Here is a 17,361-nt window from a genome sequence, read left to right as displayed (position 1 = left end):
GAGGGGGTGTGCCCTGGGCCACTCCTGGGGACCCTGACCCCGGAGGAACTGTGCAGGGCAGTGCCCTCAGGGAGGCCGCCTGTCCCTTCCTTAGCAATACGACCAGTGTGTTCTCCGAGGGCATCGGCTGCAGAGACCTGGCTGGTCAGGCTCCAGGGGCTGGCCCACCACAGCTGTCCGGCCCACCTGGCTCGCTGGGTTCTGGCTGTTGGTGCTGTAGCCGTGCTTCTGTCCCAGACAGCCGCTGGCAGCCCCCTCCAGACCCTGTCTGGAAGGACAAGGCCACCTTCCATTGCCTGCCCAGTCAGGAGCCCAAGGCCAGCACAGGAGACTGCCCCAGCCCAGGCTACTCTGGCACACGCGCACTGGTGTCCACATGCTGGCCCAAGGCAGCGCCTCCTGTCCCGTGAAAGGGCTTGGGACCTGCTGCCCACTCCTCTGGGTGTCTGCTGCCCGGCAGGCATCTGGGCCACCTCCTGCCTGTCTCCTGGGGAGGTGACCCACTGACCACCCGGGGCTCGGTAGTGGGATGCAATAGACCCGGGTGGGAAATAAAGCCATATTGAATGAAGAGCCTGTCCTGTCTGGGGGCTGGGTCACCCCCACCTGCCTGTCTGGGGGCTGGGTCACCCCCACCTGCCCCCGGGTGCCTGGTGCTCCTGCGGTGGGGTCTGAAGCGCCCGTCTGCTCTCTGCTGGGGGAGAAGGGCAGCTGCTTCCTGCAGCACTGGGAGCTGCGGCCTTGTCCCCCATGGCTGCCTTCTGTTTCGGAGCACGATGGGTCACGGTGGCCTCCATCAGTGTCGACTGCTGGTCCTCCCAGAGAGGGTCTTAGGCTGAGGCTTGGGTGGGTGGGAGTCCCGGGGACACCAGCTCCACATGGTGCCCAGGGTGAAGGCCGCCCCAGGCCCCGGGAGCCCAGCAGGGGCACAGACCCTGACCAGTTGACCAGGGAGATGCAGACCTGGGCCCCAGGCTCTGCCCCATCTGCCCAGGTCTGCGTCTTGCCACACACCAGGCCCACTGCCCTGAGGTACTGGCCTTCCTGGTGGGGAGATGGGGCAGGGAGGGCTTCTGGGAGGCAGGGGGTGGTCAGTCGAGCCGAAACCAGGGTGCTGGGGTCCAGCCTGAGAGCAGGGGTGCAAAGTCCCTGGGGCAGAGCAGGGGAGAGGCAGGGAGGGGCCGGCAGGTCCTGCAGGCCCTTGGGTTCCAGGGGAGACTGCTGGGGGCGCAGCCACAGGGCCACAGACAGGAGGGAGCCCTGCTCACGGCGACCCCTGCTGCTGTGGGGCAGACTGGAGCTGCGACCAGGCACAGGGGATGAGCAGGTCCTGGTGGGCGGAGCCGGAGCCAGACCAGGGGGACGGAGGAACCGGGGGAAGGCTCATCCCCTAGGGCAGTGGCTGGGCTCCTGTCCCCGCTGTGGGCGGAGCCACCTCTTCTCAGACCTGCAACCGTCACTCTGGCCGTGGCTCCACCAGGTCCTCCAAGAATCGGGGACAGAGACCAGCACCGCGTCCCGACCACCTCTGTCCACCCAAAACACGGGAATGCCGGTGGAGGTGATGGGGGCAGCATCTGGGGGAGGGGAAGATGGGCCGCAGGGAAGGCTCCTGGACACGGAGAGGGTCGGCACACTGGCCAGGACCCTGGACTCTGGGGACGTGGGGGGGCTGTGGCTGCCCTGGGCCCTAGTCGTTGCCTAGCCCTGGCAGAGCCAGGTCCCCCGGCCCCGCGAGGTCTGGGGTCTCAGTGTGGCCACGGGAGCCTCTGGTTCAGGCTGAGTGAGCAAGGGCAGCTCCTGCTGTCCCCTCCCCTGCTCCAGAGGGAGGTGGCTCTGGCCCCAGCCGGGACTCAAGCCAGTTGCTCTCCTCTCACAGTCACGCACACAAATGTTTCTTTTCCCTTTTTTATGGAAAAATTCCTTGATTATAACTGAAGAGAAAACCAAGTGAGCAGAGCCAAGATACCGCTGTCCACAGGGTGGCGCCCTTCCACACTCCGTGTACAGTGCCTGTGCGCTCCTGTGCTCGTGCATGCGTGTGTGCACCCGTGTGTACGTGCATGCTTGCGTGTGTGTGTGCACGTGTGTATGTACATGTGTGTGCAGTGTGTACACCTGTGTGTGCGCGTGCATGTGGGCTCTTACTCTGGAGCTAGGGTCACAGGGTCCACTGTGTAAAACCTGGCCAGTGTTTTATGAGCCGCTTCTTGTGGGCTTTGCAGGCACCTGCCAGTGGAGGGCCAGGTCCGAGGTGTCCCTGAGCCACGTGCTCTGAAGCCACCAGTCCAGATGGTGAGCACAAGTACCCTCGGGACCCAGAGTGCCCAGGCCCCCGTGGCTGCTGCAGCCCACAGACGCCCAGGTCCTGGTGTGTGGCCGGGGCCTTGCCGTAGGCCCTGTGCTGGACCTCCAGGGGTTTCAGCCCCTCTAGATGACCAGCCCCGACAGCGTCTGCCAGGCATGGCTGTGGCGCTGCTGTGTGGGCACAAGGATGGGGACGAGTCTGGTGGCACCCTTGAATGTCTCCAGGTGGTCCCTGGTGGTGCCAGAACTGGGCTGGGCTTGGGACCCAGCCGGGGAGGAGTGGCCCCGCCAGGATTGTGCAGGGTGCAGAATGGGGGGAGGCTGGAATCAGCCACGGACAGGGACATTCTCAGACTGGGACCAGCTGGGGTGGCTTCCTCAGAGTGGGAGGGTCTTGGGTACTCTAGACAGACTCCCCGAGGCGTGACATCAGAATGACAAACGCAGAGCCAGGCGGAAACCAGAGCCTGATGCCTTGAGGTGCGGGGCAAAGGTCCTGGGGCAGGAAGGCCTGGCTGCTGGAGGAGAGCAGGCACAGAGGGTGAGGCCTCAGTTCTGTCAACACAGGGGGGTGGGGAGGAGCAGAGGGAGGTGGCTGACCTTCTCTGAGTCTGGGAAGGTCACTGGCTGCCTGAGAATGGTTGTGAAAATGAAATGAGACGGCACCAGGGGCCAGCACAGCGGGTACTTCACGGCCACCCCCAGGGGACAGCAAACACTTGGACAAAACACCCTCCAGTGAGGCCACTGTGGCCTCCCCGGGACCCAGGAGGTCAGTTCCAGTGGCTCTGACCGCTGACTGGAGCCACACCCCCCAGTCCTCTTCATCTTTTGAGATGGGAAAGGGCCTCACTCAGGTGCTGAGGCTGGCCTCAAACTTGCCATCCTCCTGCCTCAGCCTCCTGCGTCTCTGGGCTGACAGGCGTGGCCCCACCTCCTTCTCTGGCCCTGCCTCTCTGGCCGGGTTCCCTGGGGGTGGTCTCCTTTGAACTTCACAACCCGGGCTTTCGAGCCCTGGCTTCTGCACATGTCCTTCAACTTGCTTCCTTGGTGACAGTTGGTCCCGTTTCTGGGGACCTGCCTCTCCTTCATATTTAGAAAAGCACCTGTGGGGAGATATTTCAAGTCCAAGAAATTACTCGGTGACCCCTCAAACTATCCCCTCTGCTTTCAGCTTCCGAGTGGTTCTCGCCTGAAGCAATAATCAGCTGAACGGGGAAGTATTCTCACCCCATTCCTGCTCCTGGTGATTCATTGGGACATGTAGATCTGTCACTATAGAGTGACAGGATGAGGAGGAGGCCCAGAGAGATGAAGCTTCTCACCTGAGGTTGCACAGCACAAAGGAAGGCAGCTGGCACCAAACAGCTTACCCAAGCAGAGGACAGCCTCACTCAGAGACTCCGCTCGGCAAATCCGCCCATTCAAGTGCCTGAGTCCGTGGGCGTTGGTGCCGTCACGGAGCCGCAAACCGCTGCCTCTACCCACTTCTGGAATGTTCCCACGCTCCCCAAAGAAGGCTGGTCCCACTGCCCCTCCCGTTTCTCCGGCTAATCCACGCTCTGCCTCTCAGTGAGTCTCTTCCAGGCATTTCGCATTAATGGGATCCGGCACCTTGTAGACCCTAGGTCTGGGGTTTCCCCCAAAGGCCAGGTGCTGAGCCTGGTCCCTGCGTGGTGCTCCGGGTGCTGAGCCTGGTCCCTGCGTGGTGCTCCGGGTGCTGAGGCGGTGGGAGGGTCAGGAGGGGGCCGCGCCCTAGGGGGATGGCAGGACCCCTGCCCTTCTCCTCCCACACTCCCTTCGCTTCTTGCTCAAGGGCGAGGTCCACACCCCTGCCAGGATGGACGGCTTCCGAGACCTGAGACCAGGGTCCACAGCAAGCCTGGCTTCCAGGAGGTGATGCCCTCAGGCACTGGCCACAGCCACGGGACAATTCTCCAGTGGCTGGGCCAAGAGGCAGGGGCCTGGGCAGTGGTCAGAGTGGAGCATCGCCTGCCAGAGTGCCCAAGGCCCACAGCCCTCTCTGGGCCTGGGTTCCTCACCTGTCAAACGGGTGGTAGGAGCGGCCATTAGCTACCGAGGACCCCGTGGATGGGCTCCTGCCATGAGCCTGGTGCGCAGGAGGTGCTGGTGGTGGACACCCAGCGAACAGCACCCTCCACCAGGTCACCCTGAGCTCCAGCACGGGCTCCAGCCTGGCCGGCGCCGGCCTGCTGCCTCCTGAGACCCCGCGGACAGCCTGCTGCAGGCCAGGGCCTGGTGCTGAGCGGCTGGGCTTCAGCATGACTAGCTGACCAGCAGGCCGGGGCGGAGCTCGTGTGTGCAGCCACTGCCACCTCTGTCCTCTGCACTTTGGTTCTGTCCCCTCAGAAAGTGCCGCCCAGGCCCTTCCAGCTCACAGGACGGACCCTTACTGTGGCAGAGTGCCTCTGGAGGGGGCCAGGATCCAGGAGTCAGCAGTGGGGACTTCTCAGGTCTCATGTGGGGACCAGGGACTGGAGCCTGGCCGGGCAGGACAGGGCATCAGCTCCCGGGAAGTGCTGGGCCCCGGTCAGGATCTAAGTGGCTCTGCAGAACCTATGGGGTCCCTGAGCCCCCGACACTGGAGTCTAGAGGTGGGGGCTCCCCGAGCAGGTCCAGGTCTCCTTGGAGCTCCACCCTCCCCACCTGTGGCTGAACATGGCACTGGGTCCCAGAGAGTCTCAGCAACGCAGCCCGGGCCACGCGGAACATCCACCCTTGGGTTCACAGGGCAGCGGGGCTGTAGGCGAGGCCCTGGGGACTGAGCCAGAGGTTGGGCGGCGGGTGAGGAGGCCAGAGGGAAGCCGGGCCCTGGCCGCCACCTGCCCTGGTTTCCAGGCCGGAGAGCCCCGGGCCAGCTAGCACCTCCAACAGTCCCGACTCCCTGCGGTGAGAGTCGACTTCAGACACGACAGGGCGGCCTTGGCTCCTAGAAAGCTCCTTTTGCCCTCGAGGCACGACGTCAGTTTCCCCTGTAAGACAAATCTGCTCAGGATTGTTAAGATTTGGTTGACCCGGAGGAGAGCGCGCTGTGAGGGCACCACCAAGGCCCCCAGGCGCCGGGAGGACCGAAGCTGCGGCCCCGCGCCCGAGGGGGCATCTGGCGGAGACCCCAGATCCACACAAGCCCCGCGCCCGGAGAGCGGACAGGCCTCGGGCAGATCCGCGACGGTGGGTGGCACAAGTCACAGCAGCTGAGAGGTGGGAGACAGGCCGGCGACCCGGGGGCGGAGGGACACACGGCCCTCATGTCCACACGCGAAGGGTGGCCTGGCCACGAGCAGAGTCAGCTGAGACACGGCGCCCAGACGTGAGCCAGATGGGACCCTCTGCAGGGCCACCCTTAGGATCCCAGGGTCTCAGTGCTGCAGAGGCAGCAGAGCTTGGTGGGTGCGAGGTGGTGTCCGGTGGAAGGGGCTGGTGTCGGGTGGGAGGGGCTGGTGCCGGGTGGGCGGAGCTGGTGCTGGGTGGGCGGAGCTGGTGTCAGGTGGGAGGGGCTGGTGCCGGGTGGGCGGAGCTGGTGTCGGGTGGGAGGGGCTGGTGCCGGGTGGGCGGAGCTGGTGTCGAGTGGGAGGGGCTGGTGTCGGGTGGGAGGGGCTGGTGCCAGGTGGGCGGGGCTGGTGCTGGGTGGGCGGGGCTGGTGCCGGGTGGGCGGGGCTGGTGCTGGGTGGGCGGAGCTGGTGTCAGGTGGGAGGGGCTGGTGTCGGGTGGGCGGAGCTGGTGTCGGGTGGGAGGGGCTGGTGTCTGGTGGGCGGAGCTGGTGTCAGGTGGGAGAGGCTTTCAAATGGGCTGGAGAGCTCTGAGTACGGGTGGTGACTGTGGCGTCACCTATAACTGTGCAGTTCCATGTCACTTAGTAACAACCTCTCGCCTGCAGTAACACTAGCTCAGGGAGTGACCATCAGTCACTGGACGATGCCAACGGGACAAAGCAGGCTGGGCGTCCTCAGGGATCAGCACTGGCCTATGTGCGTCAGCTGCCGGGCTGCAGTCCCAGCGCAGTAGAGGACGCATGTTAAAACGACATCAAGGCAGGGGCGGGCATCCTTGTCAACTGTCACCTCTGTATACCATTGCACATGCCAATCCTCTGGCAGCGACGTCACCAGGGCTATGGTTTCACCAGGCCAAGGAGGTTTTGGGATGTGGACGATCCCTCGAGACCATTGTGGTACTTGGGTCCCTGGCTTTGAGGTGATGTCTGCCCTGTGCACTCAGAAATGACCCAAGCGGTAAAGGGTGTCCTTTGGCCGCCCTGCGATTCAGAGCCCGGGGAGGGAGCGGGGCCTCCTGGGCTCTCTCCACAGGCGTTGGGCCGGAGGGTGCATCACTGATGGACACAGGGCTCTGAGCCCGCGGGATGCCTGGCCCGGCAGAGACCAGGCGTCACCTGCCAGCACAGGTGGCAAGCTCAGGATCCCAGCAGGAAATGGAGCCGTGTCAACGCGCCTTCCCGGCTTCCCGGGCATGCCCTTCCGCAGAGCCCACTGACCTCCGCCCGTGTCCCTCCCTTGCTGGCTGCTCCCAGGGCGGTGGTTCTGCCCGGGGCCTGGCCAGGCCTCCACTCCTGAGCCACCCCAGGGCCTGGAACTTGCCCCTCCAGCCTGGGCCTCCAGAGTCACAGAGTGACAGCTGCAGGCTCACTCCCGCTTCCTAGGTCAGAGACCGCTGGTCTCAGCCACCCAGTTACTGCAGGAAGAGGAGAGCGGAGGTGAGGGAGAAGAGGGGTGAGAGGGGATGGCCACTGGGCCAGGGGCAGGGACAGGAGGAGTAGCCTCTAATGTCCTCCATCACCTTGGGTAGCAACGGTGACAACAGGTAATTGATTTTTCAAAATAGCTAGTGGAGAGGAATTTGTCCCCAACACAAAGCCCAGGTAAACGCCGAGCAGACGACGCAGGTTACGCCCAGCTGTCCCTGTGCCGGGACCAGGTGTGAAGTGCCACATGGACCCCATAATATCAATTTCAAAATGTTAAAAATTGAAATTTAAAGAGAAAAGAAATCCCCAAAGTTTTTAAAAAAATGGCTCGTAAATCACTTTATTTTATTATTTATTTATTTATTTATTTTTAAAGATTTTTTTTTTTAATATTTATTTTTTAGTTCTCGGCGGACACAACATCTTTGTTGGTATGTGGTGCTGAGGATCGAACCCGGGCCGCACGCACGCCAGGCGAGCGCGCTACGGCTTGAGCCACATCCCCAGCCCTCGTAAATCACTTTAACCCCTGATGCTCATGTGGTCAGTGCGGGCTGAGCAGGGACATGCTGGGCAGAAGCCAGCGCTGGCCTCTGTCACTAAGGCCCTGGAGGTCAGGATGAGCAGGCTGGGGACAGGGGACACACAGGCAGCTGTAGGCAGCCTGGAGAGGCCCCTGGGTGGGTTGGAGCTTGTGGGAGAGTGGAGCTGTCGAATCTCAGCTGAGCCCTGGAGGTGGAGCTGGGCCGAGGCCGAGGGACTGGCAGGGGAGGGGGGTCCTGGAGACCCTGGGCACCGGGGCCAGCAGTCCCACGTCTCTTCAGTGCTGTCAGCCCGTGGTTCTCAGTTGGGAGTGACTGCCTCAGTGACCCTGGGCCACTTCTGGGGACACGTGTGGTATTATGATGGGGAGTGTCCTGGCTTGGAGTGGGGGAGGCCAGGGCTGCAGCTCTGCACCCAGTGTCCAGAACGCCCCCAGGGAGCCATCCAGCCCCACTGTCCACAGCACGGAGGCAGAGAAGCCATGATCTAGATCCATTTGTCCTACGGTAAACGCTGTGAGCAGCCCAGGAGGCGAGAGCTGAGAGGTGCCAAGGTCCTGGGGCAGGTTGGCAAAGACAGGATGTCCAGGGAGCACAGTGGCCAGCTGGGAGCCCACCCCAGCTCCCCAGGCTCTGCTGTCCCTGGTTCCCCTCCTCCAGTGACATCCACATTGTGGGCCTCCTGCCATTGGGCCGACAGTGACCAGATCTCTTCCAGCTGACAGGAAAGGGGCCTCAGCCTCACCACCCCACGTCCTCCCGGTGCTCAGCTCCTGGTTCCACCGACAGCCCCTGACTGGCTGAGGTTGCCAACCAGGCCAGGGGGCAGACTCCAGGCAGAGCTGCTGGCTGGACGCTCTTGGGGGTCGGACCACGGGATGGGGCTCCTTCCCCATCCCCCACTTTTTGGGGGTGAAGGAAAGAGGAGGCTGAGCAGAAAATGCCCGGCAGCTCAGGAGGGCCTGGGGGGGTCTTTGGCTTCTTTTAAAGACCCTCCCAGCTCCGCACACCCAGGCCCACGGGCTCCGAGCATCCTGCTGGGGTCTCCATGGAGACGAGCCTGTCTCTGGCAGTCCCCGGGCCTGGGGGCTGGCCCTGCTCTCCCAGCCTGAGCGCGGCCGGCAGATCTGAGGCGGGGGCTGCCTTGGGAAGAACCCACCTCTCACCCCAGCTGTGCCCCCCCAGCCGACATCCCGCCCCGCCTGGCGGCCAGGCTGCTGTGGCCACCATGCTGGTGTGTTTGCGCAGCTCGGAGATGTCCTAGGTGGGCCCAGCCCTGGCCGCAGGGAGTCCACAGGGGCGCCTCTCTGCTCTTCAGTCCCACAGGAGAAAGGAGGCGCAGCTCCGGAGGGTGGGATCCAGGGGGTTTCCGGGGGCTGCCTGGGCTCGACCCTCAGCGCTCCTGCCGGGTCACCTCAGACAAGTGACCCGCCTGTCTGCCTCTCAGGATGGCAGTTAGGATGGGCAGGGTGTGGACACGAGCTGTGGGCCTCCCTCACCACAGAATCCCATGCTCTGGGGCTCAGGAGGCTGAAGGCTGTCCAGCTCAGCTCAGCAAGGACGCAGCAGCTCGGCGGACCTTGCCTCAAAATAAGAAAAAGGGCCGGGGACGAGGGTCCGCGCCCCTGAGTTCAATCCCCGTACCCCGCCCCCAAAAGAGGGGAGGACAGATAGCGAACAATTCAGTGTGATTTAAAAAAAAAATTGGAATTAATGCTTCCCCCCAAATCTGTGCTGAACAAAATGTCACGGTTTTAAATAAAGACAGAACTGGTGTGGCTTCTGGCACTGCCGCAGTCTATTAGAAATTTAAATTTAAAATAAAAACAAGGAACATGAATGAAGAAACACTTAAACATTAAAATAAAAACGAACCCGCGATCAGTCCCAGGGTGGTGCTGAGTCAAGAGGACACCGGCCACACTGACCTGTCTCCGTCCCGAGTGGGGCCTTGCTCGCTGCGGGGGTTCCTGTGACCACCTGTGGTGCTTTGTCCTGGTCCGGGGATGGCCCTGGGCTGCGCCTCCCCGAGCCACACCCCAGCCCTTTCTGTTTGGCTTTGAGACAGAAGCTGGCTAAGGTGCCAGGGCCGTGGCCGTGCCCTCCTCCCGCCTCAGCCCCCGGAGTGGCTGGGACGACAGGTGCGGCCTCTGCGCCTCACTCTCTTTAAAACTATTGCATTCCATTTCTTATTCAAGATTTCTTTTTACAATTCTGTGATTTTTAGTATGTTCACCAGGTTGTACCACCCTCGCCACCACCTAATTCCAGAACCTTCTATCACTCCAAAAAGAGGCCCTGCCCCCTGAGCAGCCCCCGTCCCTCCCAGTTCTGCACCTGTGACCCACATCCTCTCTGGACTCCCCTGACCTGGCCTCTCCCCCGACTCCTGTCCTGGAGTCACACGCTGTGACCTGTGTGTCCGGCTCTCACTGATCACCAGGTCCTGAGGGCCATCTATGCTGCAGCTGTCACCTCGCCCCTGTTGGTGGCTGAGGGCCGCTCCAGGTGGATGGACTAGAAATAAAATGTAGTCTACCCATGCCATGGGACATTATTTATCTTGATGGCTGAGTTCTGGGTCTGAAATAAGACACCCCCCACCCACCTTTCCATAGTCCTGAAGCTGATGCCACATTAAGAGCTCATGTCAGCTACAGGAGCTTCCTGCCCCAGGGCCCTTGCATCGCCTCTCCACTCGTGCCCTGAGTTTCCCAGCACCTTCCCTGACTTCCTCCTGCAGCCATTTCTCTGCTCACCCACCCCAGCGCCCCTCGTCCTAGGTGGCAGGTCCTACAAGTCTGCTTCTCTCTTTGTATTCACCTCCAGGGTTTGCCATGTGGATCAAATGACCTAGTACACAGCAAGCACTTAGCACAGAGCCTGGCGCATGCCAGGAGCTAGGTGGTTTGTCAACATCAAGCTGATATCTGTCTCATTAGAGCAAAATACAATTCAAAGTGAGTATAAATGCTACAGAGGAGAAAGGGAGGCCATGAAAAGAGGTAATGGTGGCGGAAGGGGAGTGGGAGACCAAAGGGGGGAATCCTGCACCCTGTGGAGGAAGGTGTCCCCAGCAGAGGGCACAGAGGGCAAAAGCCCTGGGCAGGACCCAGCCTGGCATGCTGGGGGCTCTGAAGACCCCAGGTGGCCGTGGCAGAGGGAGGAGGGAGGACGAGAGGGACCCTGTGGGCTGCAGAGAAGACTTGGGCTTTAGTCTGGGGACATCTTGGAGAGTTTTAAGCAGAGGAGACAGGATGCCCTTCGAGTAGTTGTCCTAAATGTGTCAATATATTTCCCAATGTTTTAGGCACTGTGTACGACGGCTGCGGCGATGTCCAAAACGTGTCACTCTGGTGGCAGTTGCTATAAATACAATTATTGCTATTTTTGTTGAACAAGTCAGAAACCTGGGAGCGCTGAGCGCCTGCCTGGCCACAGCCGAGTGGACGGCGTCCTCGTCCTCGTTGCCGGTCTCCCGTCGTTGGCTCCGAAGGGGCGCAGGCCCAGGGCGCCGGAGCAGCCGGGGGTGGCGGGGTGGCTCCGGCCGGGCTCCCTGTGGCTGCGGGGCCGGGCCCTGCTCCTGGCTGTCGCCCAGGACCCCTGGGGAGGGCGCCCCTCGCCAGGACTCGGCAGGCGAGCGCGCACCGCCGCCGCCTGCGCCCGGTTCTGGTGGAGGCCGCGCCGTGAGCGCTCCCCTGGCCCCGGGAAAGCGGCCAGCCTCTCGCCCCCGCGCCCGCAGGCCTCTGGCCCCCGCCGCCCCAGCCCCCGGGGCCTGTTCCCCAAGTGCCACCGGCCTCGGCTCCCCGCTCCCGGCCTCGGTCTCCCCGCCGGCGCGGCGCGGGCTGCAGTGCGCGCGATGGCCGCGCGGGGCCGCTGCGGCGCCGCCTTTGTGGTCCAGCGGCGGCGGGCGGGGCGGCGGCGGGCGGAGCGCGTCCCCAGCCGAGTCGCCGCCGCCGGCCCGCGCCCGCCATGGCCCGCCTGACCGAGAGCGAGGCGCGCCGGCAGCAGCAGCAGCTCCTGCAGCCGCGGCCCTCGCCCGTGGGCGGCAGCGGGCCCGAGCCCCCCGGGGCGCAGCCCGACGGCATGAAGGACCTGGACGCCATCAAGCTGTTCGTGGGCCAGATCCCGCGCAACCTGGACGAGAAGGACCTCAAGCCGCTCTTCGAGCAGTTCGGCCGCATCTACGAGCTCACGGTGCTCAAGGACCCCTACACGGGCATGCACAAAGGTGGGCGCGCCCCCGCCCGCGCCCCGCTCCGCCCCACCTCGGCCCGGCGCCCAGCCCCTGCCGCCCCCTCCCTCCGCCGCCTCTGCCTGGCGTCCGCTCCCCTCCGCCCACCGCCTCCCCGGGGGCCGCTGACAGAGCCGAGCTGCCCCCTCCCCTCCGCCCCCTCCCCGCCTCCCACCTTCCTGCCGCTCCGCTGCCTCTGCCTCCCCTCCTGTCCCCGGCAGCCTCTCCTCGCCCCGTCCTGCCCGGCTCCCGGGACCCCCAGCGTCCCCTCCCTCCCTCCCTCGCCCGCTCCGGAGCCGCCCGGACGCCCACCCTCCGCCCCGCGCTCATTCCGGGCCCAGGCCCCGTCGGGGAAGTTCGCACCTCGGACTCGGTCGCTTGGGTGGTTTTCACAAAGCCCGGCGGCGGGCAGGTCGGCCGCCGTGGGGACGCGGATGCCCAGGACCCCGGGCTGAGCCCGATCGGTAACTACAAAGAGGGCGGGCGGGGGCCGGGGAGCGCCGCCTCCCCCGGGCTGCAAACGCCCACGTCCTCCGCCGCCCGCCGCCTCCGTGGCCGGCGCCCCCTCCGCCGTGTCCCGGCCCTCCCCCTCCCTGCGTCCACCTTTGGCTCAAGTTAAACCTGGCCGGGCCTGTGGGGTCCCAGGCCCAGACAATGAACCCCAACTGTTGGACTGGGCAGAGCCCCCATCCTGGGGTGGACAGGAGGAGGGAGGCGTGGGCGGCCTGCAGGCAGGTGGGGGGGGGAGGTGGCCTGCGCCCTCCCTTGCTTCTCTGTCTCCTGGCATGGGGGGGGGGGCGGGGTGCCCAGCAGTCCCGGCCCCAGTCCTTGGCTCCGATTGTGGGTCCAGTGTCCTCATGTGGGTGTTTGACAAGCTTTCTGTCACATGCCGGGGACCCAGTGGGGACTGCCAAAGCTAGATGCTGGACACATCTGGGTCCCCATCCTCCAGCAGGACCCTGGGGGGCCATAGAGATGGCCGAGGGCCGTGACCTATTTCAGACCCAGTGCCCGTCTGCCCCAGCTGCTCCAACCCCGAGCAGGAATGCGTGGTCCGGAGGGGCATTGAGGGACAGGTTCAGGCCACAGGCGGGATGGACCGCAGCCAGATGCCCACCTGGTATTGGGGGGAGGGAAGAACCCCTTCAACCCATCTCTTCAGAACCAGCTACCCCCCCAAACGGGGAACTGAGAAAGCTCATGCCTTGGTGTGGCCCAGGAGGGCAGAGGGTGCACGGGGGGCATCATCAGGCTCCGGGTCCCTGGCTGACTGGACCCCCACCTGGCCATTTCTAGGAGGATCCTGTTGGGAGGGGGCCATCCACGTGGCCCCCAAACCTTGCCTTGAAGGGCTGCTGGGGGTCTGGGCAGGGAGACAGGTGGGGGCTGGGGGCTCCCGTGGCCCCTCCCTCTTTTTCTAATTTTTGAATCGCCTGGAAGCTGGCGCCCAGCAGAGGCGCGTCCAGGGGGGCCATGAATGGGCAGTTATTTTTTTCTGGCTGGAGAATGTTGGGGTGCCGGCACCCAGGGCTCTTTGGACTCACGGGCTTTCTGGGAAGGTGGAAATTGAGCCCATGATGTCCCTGACAGGTGGCCGTCACCTTCCACGTCTTAGGAGTCCTGAGTCAGCGACCTGGACACAAGGCTGGGAGAGACAGGGAGGGGCTTTACGGGACAGGGGGTCCCCTCCTGTGAGGGCCTGGCTGCTGGGTGGGAGAGAGTTGGAGAGCAAGAATGTGGGGTGCTGGGAGCCATAATCTGCAATCTGGTCCTGCCTTGGGGTTCAGCTGTGTGACTTCTGGCCCGTAGCTGGCCCTCTCTGGGGCCCTGCCAAAGCGGGCTGGAATGATGAATGAGAAGCCAGGGTGCTGGGGAGGAGAAGTCTGGGCACCTCCTGCCAAACGCTCATCTTATTTGGCTTCATTTCTGGGGAGCCAACAGGCTGCAGCACCCTGTCACTGTGGGCAGGCTCCGAGCAGCGGCAGTGGGGTGGACCCAGGCTGGAGGGACCCCTTCCAATGCAGCCAGTCTTCCCGGGGGCGGGGTCCCTGGCTGCTGGGGGCCCTGTGAGGCTGCACTGGGGCAGCTGTGGCGGTCACAGAGGATGCACCCCTCCTGTGTCACACCTCAGCTGTGTCCAGGGGTCACTGGGCGTCTCACTGGGCACCACTGTCCAGTTTTTGGTCTCCCCTCTCGGGCCCTTTAGTCCCCGCTGAAGGCTGGTCACGCACTGAGAGGGGCTCCCTGAGCACACACGGGGTAGCCAAGGGCAGGCCAGCCAGAGCTGGGCCCTGTCCCCCTGTCCCCCCGTCCGCCTGCCCCCTCCCAGGCCAGGGGAGCACAGGGGAACAGGTCATCCCCAAGCCAAGGGGTGGCCCTAGGATGGCCAGGAGAGGGCAGGAGGCCAGGGCCTGGCCCCAGATCAGGGACTCACGGCCCACCAGGCCAGGCACTGGGGCTCGGGGGCTGCGATGGGTTCTGACGGGTCCGCGGCCCTGCACCCGCCAGGGAAGGCGCCCGATATAGCGACGCGCTGAGCCCCCATTTAAGGTACCGCTCTGCATTTGCATGTTAATGACAATATTTGTCTTAAAGCGGAGGTGGCGCGGGCCACGCGGGTGGCGCGCTGTTGCCATGGGAGCACCAGCTGCCGGGGAGGGGGCTGGAGCCGCCGCTGGGGCGAGATCCCGCGTGACGGAGGCGCGGGGCAGGGGCGCGGGCAGGGGAGCCGGTGCCTGGCGCCCCTCGGTAGCTGGGTTGGGTCGGCGGGGCCTGTGGCGGCCGCCAGGGTCGGGACTTTGTGGAAGGGACCCTCCTTGGAGGTGGCTTCCAGCCAGGCCCACCCAGTGCCTGCGAACCCTCGTGTCTGTGACGGTGACATCTCCCCACACCCCGCTTGAGGCAGAAAACATCTCCTGAGCCCGTGCTGTGCCCCTCACTGAGGTGGAGCTGGCCTGGGCTGAACGTCACAGCCTCCGCCAGGGAACCCACAGCTGACCTCTGCCTCGGGCCGCCGCCCTCCAGACTCGGGGACCCAGGGATGGGTAGAAACAGAGAGCTGTCCTGCCATGTCCCAGGCTGCTGGCAGTGAGGCCCCAGGCCCTGCTCCTGAGGGGTGAGGCCAGGCGGCTTCCTGGGGGAGCTGCAGTCTGGCTGCTTTGCCTCTTATTGGCTGTGTGTTCCTTGGAGGTGTCTTGGTGTCTCTGAGCCGCGCTGGGCCTCCCAGCTCAGGGAAGCCACGGGGCTGAGGACTGGTTTCCCTTCAGCTCCGGGCACATGGTCGGCGCTTGGCCGGGGGGCACTGGACTTGCTTGGTGAGGCCGAGACCCGAGGGCGAGGAGGAGGGTGGAAGGGAGAGCTGCCCTCGCAGAGGGGACAGTGGCGGGGAGCCTCGAGGAGACCCCTGGACGTCTGGGGGGACGCCGCGTTGGCCCTGTAGGAAGGGAGCCCACCCTTGGGAGCCCTCCTCCGTGGGGGAGCCCCGTGGGGCCCGTCCACCCTCCCCTCAGTCGTCCCCTCAGCGGGCACCTCCCCAGAGCTCCTGGGGCCTTGCCGTGGACAGCCTGGACCTGAGGTCAGAGCCCCACAGGACGCCTCCAGCCACCGTGGTCAGGGTGGGCTTGGAGAGGGGCCTGGGGTGGAGGACCTGGGTAAGGAGGCAGCCCTGCCTGGGGACCTGGCTGCGTCACACTGGGGCTTTGCGGGATGGTGGGGTTTTCGGGGTGGAGAAAGCACAGACGGACACTGTGTTCTGTCAGGGCCCTGCTGAGCCAGTGAGGTGGACGTCTCTGGCCTGCGTGTGTGCAGAGGGCCGCGGGCTTGCCAAGGCCTGCACCTCCGAAGGGGTGCGACTGAGTGGAGGGGGAATCAGGCCTGGGGCTGGAGACTCAGCTCGCTGCACTCTGAAGCTGGACTGAGCCTGCAGTCTTCCCGGAGGGCACTGGGGAGCCATGGAAGAGTTTAGAGCAGGGGAGAACTCAGACCTGCGTGTCCAGATCACTGCCATTGCCACTGCCCCCTCCCAGCCCCCTCCCAGCCCCCCAGCCTCCCAGCCTTGTTCCAGATCTGCTTAAATCCCGGACCCTGGATGCACAAAAATGGGGCTCCTGTTGGGGTGGGCCAGGGTGGGGCAGGTGCTGGGTGGCAGGGGTTCCCACGGAACCAGCTGCCCGGCCCCACCAGCAGCAGGTGAGGAGGGGCTCAGCAGCCCAGCTGGCCGCCTCCCGCGGAGCCCGCACTGTGGGGGCTGAAGGGAGAGGGAGGTGGGGTCAGAGCCCTCGGGGAAGCTGGCCGTCCCTTGACTTCAGGTCACTGGGGCCCGAGGGAGGGGCAGCGAGGTTGGGAAGGCCCTGACCAGCGGCAGTCCAGCTGGTCTGGGGCCACCGTCCTGAGGTGGACAGGCGGGGGGCGGCAACGGGCCAGCGGGCGGCAGACAGACGGGGCACAGACAGAAGCCAACAGGCAGCGGCGGTGAGTGGTGGAGGGAAGCCCTGGGTGGGTGGGACGGGCATGATGGAGGGTGTAGGGGTGGACAGAAAGATGGTAGGAAGGCAGATAGGTGGAGCTGGGGGCAGGGGCCGCGCTGGGGGCCAGGTGGCTCGGGAGGCTGAGCAGGAGGATGGCGAGTTCACAGCCAGCCTCGGCAATGTAGTGAGGCCCTGAGCACCTCAGCAAGACCCTGGCTCTAAAAACATGCAAAAAGGGGCTCGGGGTGTGGCTCAGTGGTCAAGGGCCCCTGGGTTCAGTCCCCGGCACAGAAAGAAAGAAAGAAATATGGACAGGTGGAGAAATGGGTGGACAGATGGACAGGTGGAGGAATGGACGGATGGATGGACGGGTGGACGGATGGATGGACAGGTGGATGGATGGATGATGGATGGATGGATGGATGGACAGGTGCATGGATGGATGGATGGACAGATAGATGGATGGATGGGCAGGTGGACGGATGGATGGACAGGTGGATGGATGGATGATGGATGGATGGATGGATGGACAGGTGCATGGATGGATGGACAGGTGCATGGATGGATGGATGGACAGATGGATGGATGGACAGGTGGATGCATGGATGATGGATGGATGGATGGATGGACAGGTGCATGGATGGATGGACAGGTGGATGGATGGATGGACAGGTGCATGGATGGATGGACAGGTGCATGGATGGATGGACAGGTGCATGGATGGATGGACAGGTGCATGGATGGGTGGATGGACAGATGGATGGATGGATGGACAGGTGGATGCATGGATGATGGATGGATGGATGGATGGACAGGTGCATGGATGGATGGACAGGTGGATGGATGGATGGACAGGTGCATGGATGGATGGACAGGTGCATGGATGGATGGACAGGTGGATGGATGGATGGACAGGTGGATGGATGGATGGATGGGCAGATAGATGGATGGATGGATGGACAGATGGATGGATGGATGGACAGGTGGATGCATGGATGATGGATGGATGGATGGATGGACAGGTGCATGGATGGATGGACAGGTGGATGGATGGATGGACAGGTGCATGGATGGATGGACAGGTGCATG

General features: G+C 64.0%; 1 protein-coding gene across 1 annotated transcript in view; it reads left to right on the top strand.

Moving 5' to 3' along the window:
* Positions 1-11,526: 11,526 nt before the first annotated feature.
* Positions 11,527-17,361, top strand: part of Celf5 (CUGBP Elav-like family member 5) — a 22,566-nt gene continuing 16,731 nt past the window's right edge. The window contains exons 1-3 of the mRNA XM_077795861.1: positions 11,527-11,803; positions 13,748-13,766; positions 16,433-16,453. Of these exons, the coding sequence (XP_077651987.1) occupies positions 11,545-11,803; positions 13,748-13,766; positions 16,433-16,453 (299 nt within the window). The 5' untranslated portion in view covers positions 11,527-11,544. The remainder of the gene's footprint in view (positions 11,804-13,747; positions 13,767-16,432; positions 16,454-17,361) is intronic.

The sequence above is a fragment of the Urocitellus parryii genome, chromosome 3, assembly GCF_045843805.1.
Source record: "Urocitellus parryii isolate mUroPar1 chromosome 3, mUroPar1.hap1, whole genome shotgun sequence".
NCBI classification, from domain to species: domain Eukaryota; kingdom Metazoa; phylum Chordata; class Mammalia; order Rodentia; family Sciuridae; genus Urocitellus; species Urocitellus parryii.
The sequence above is the reverse complement of the archived record's forward strand: the minus strand, read 5'-3'. Positions and strand labels throughout refer to the sequence as shown.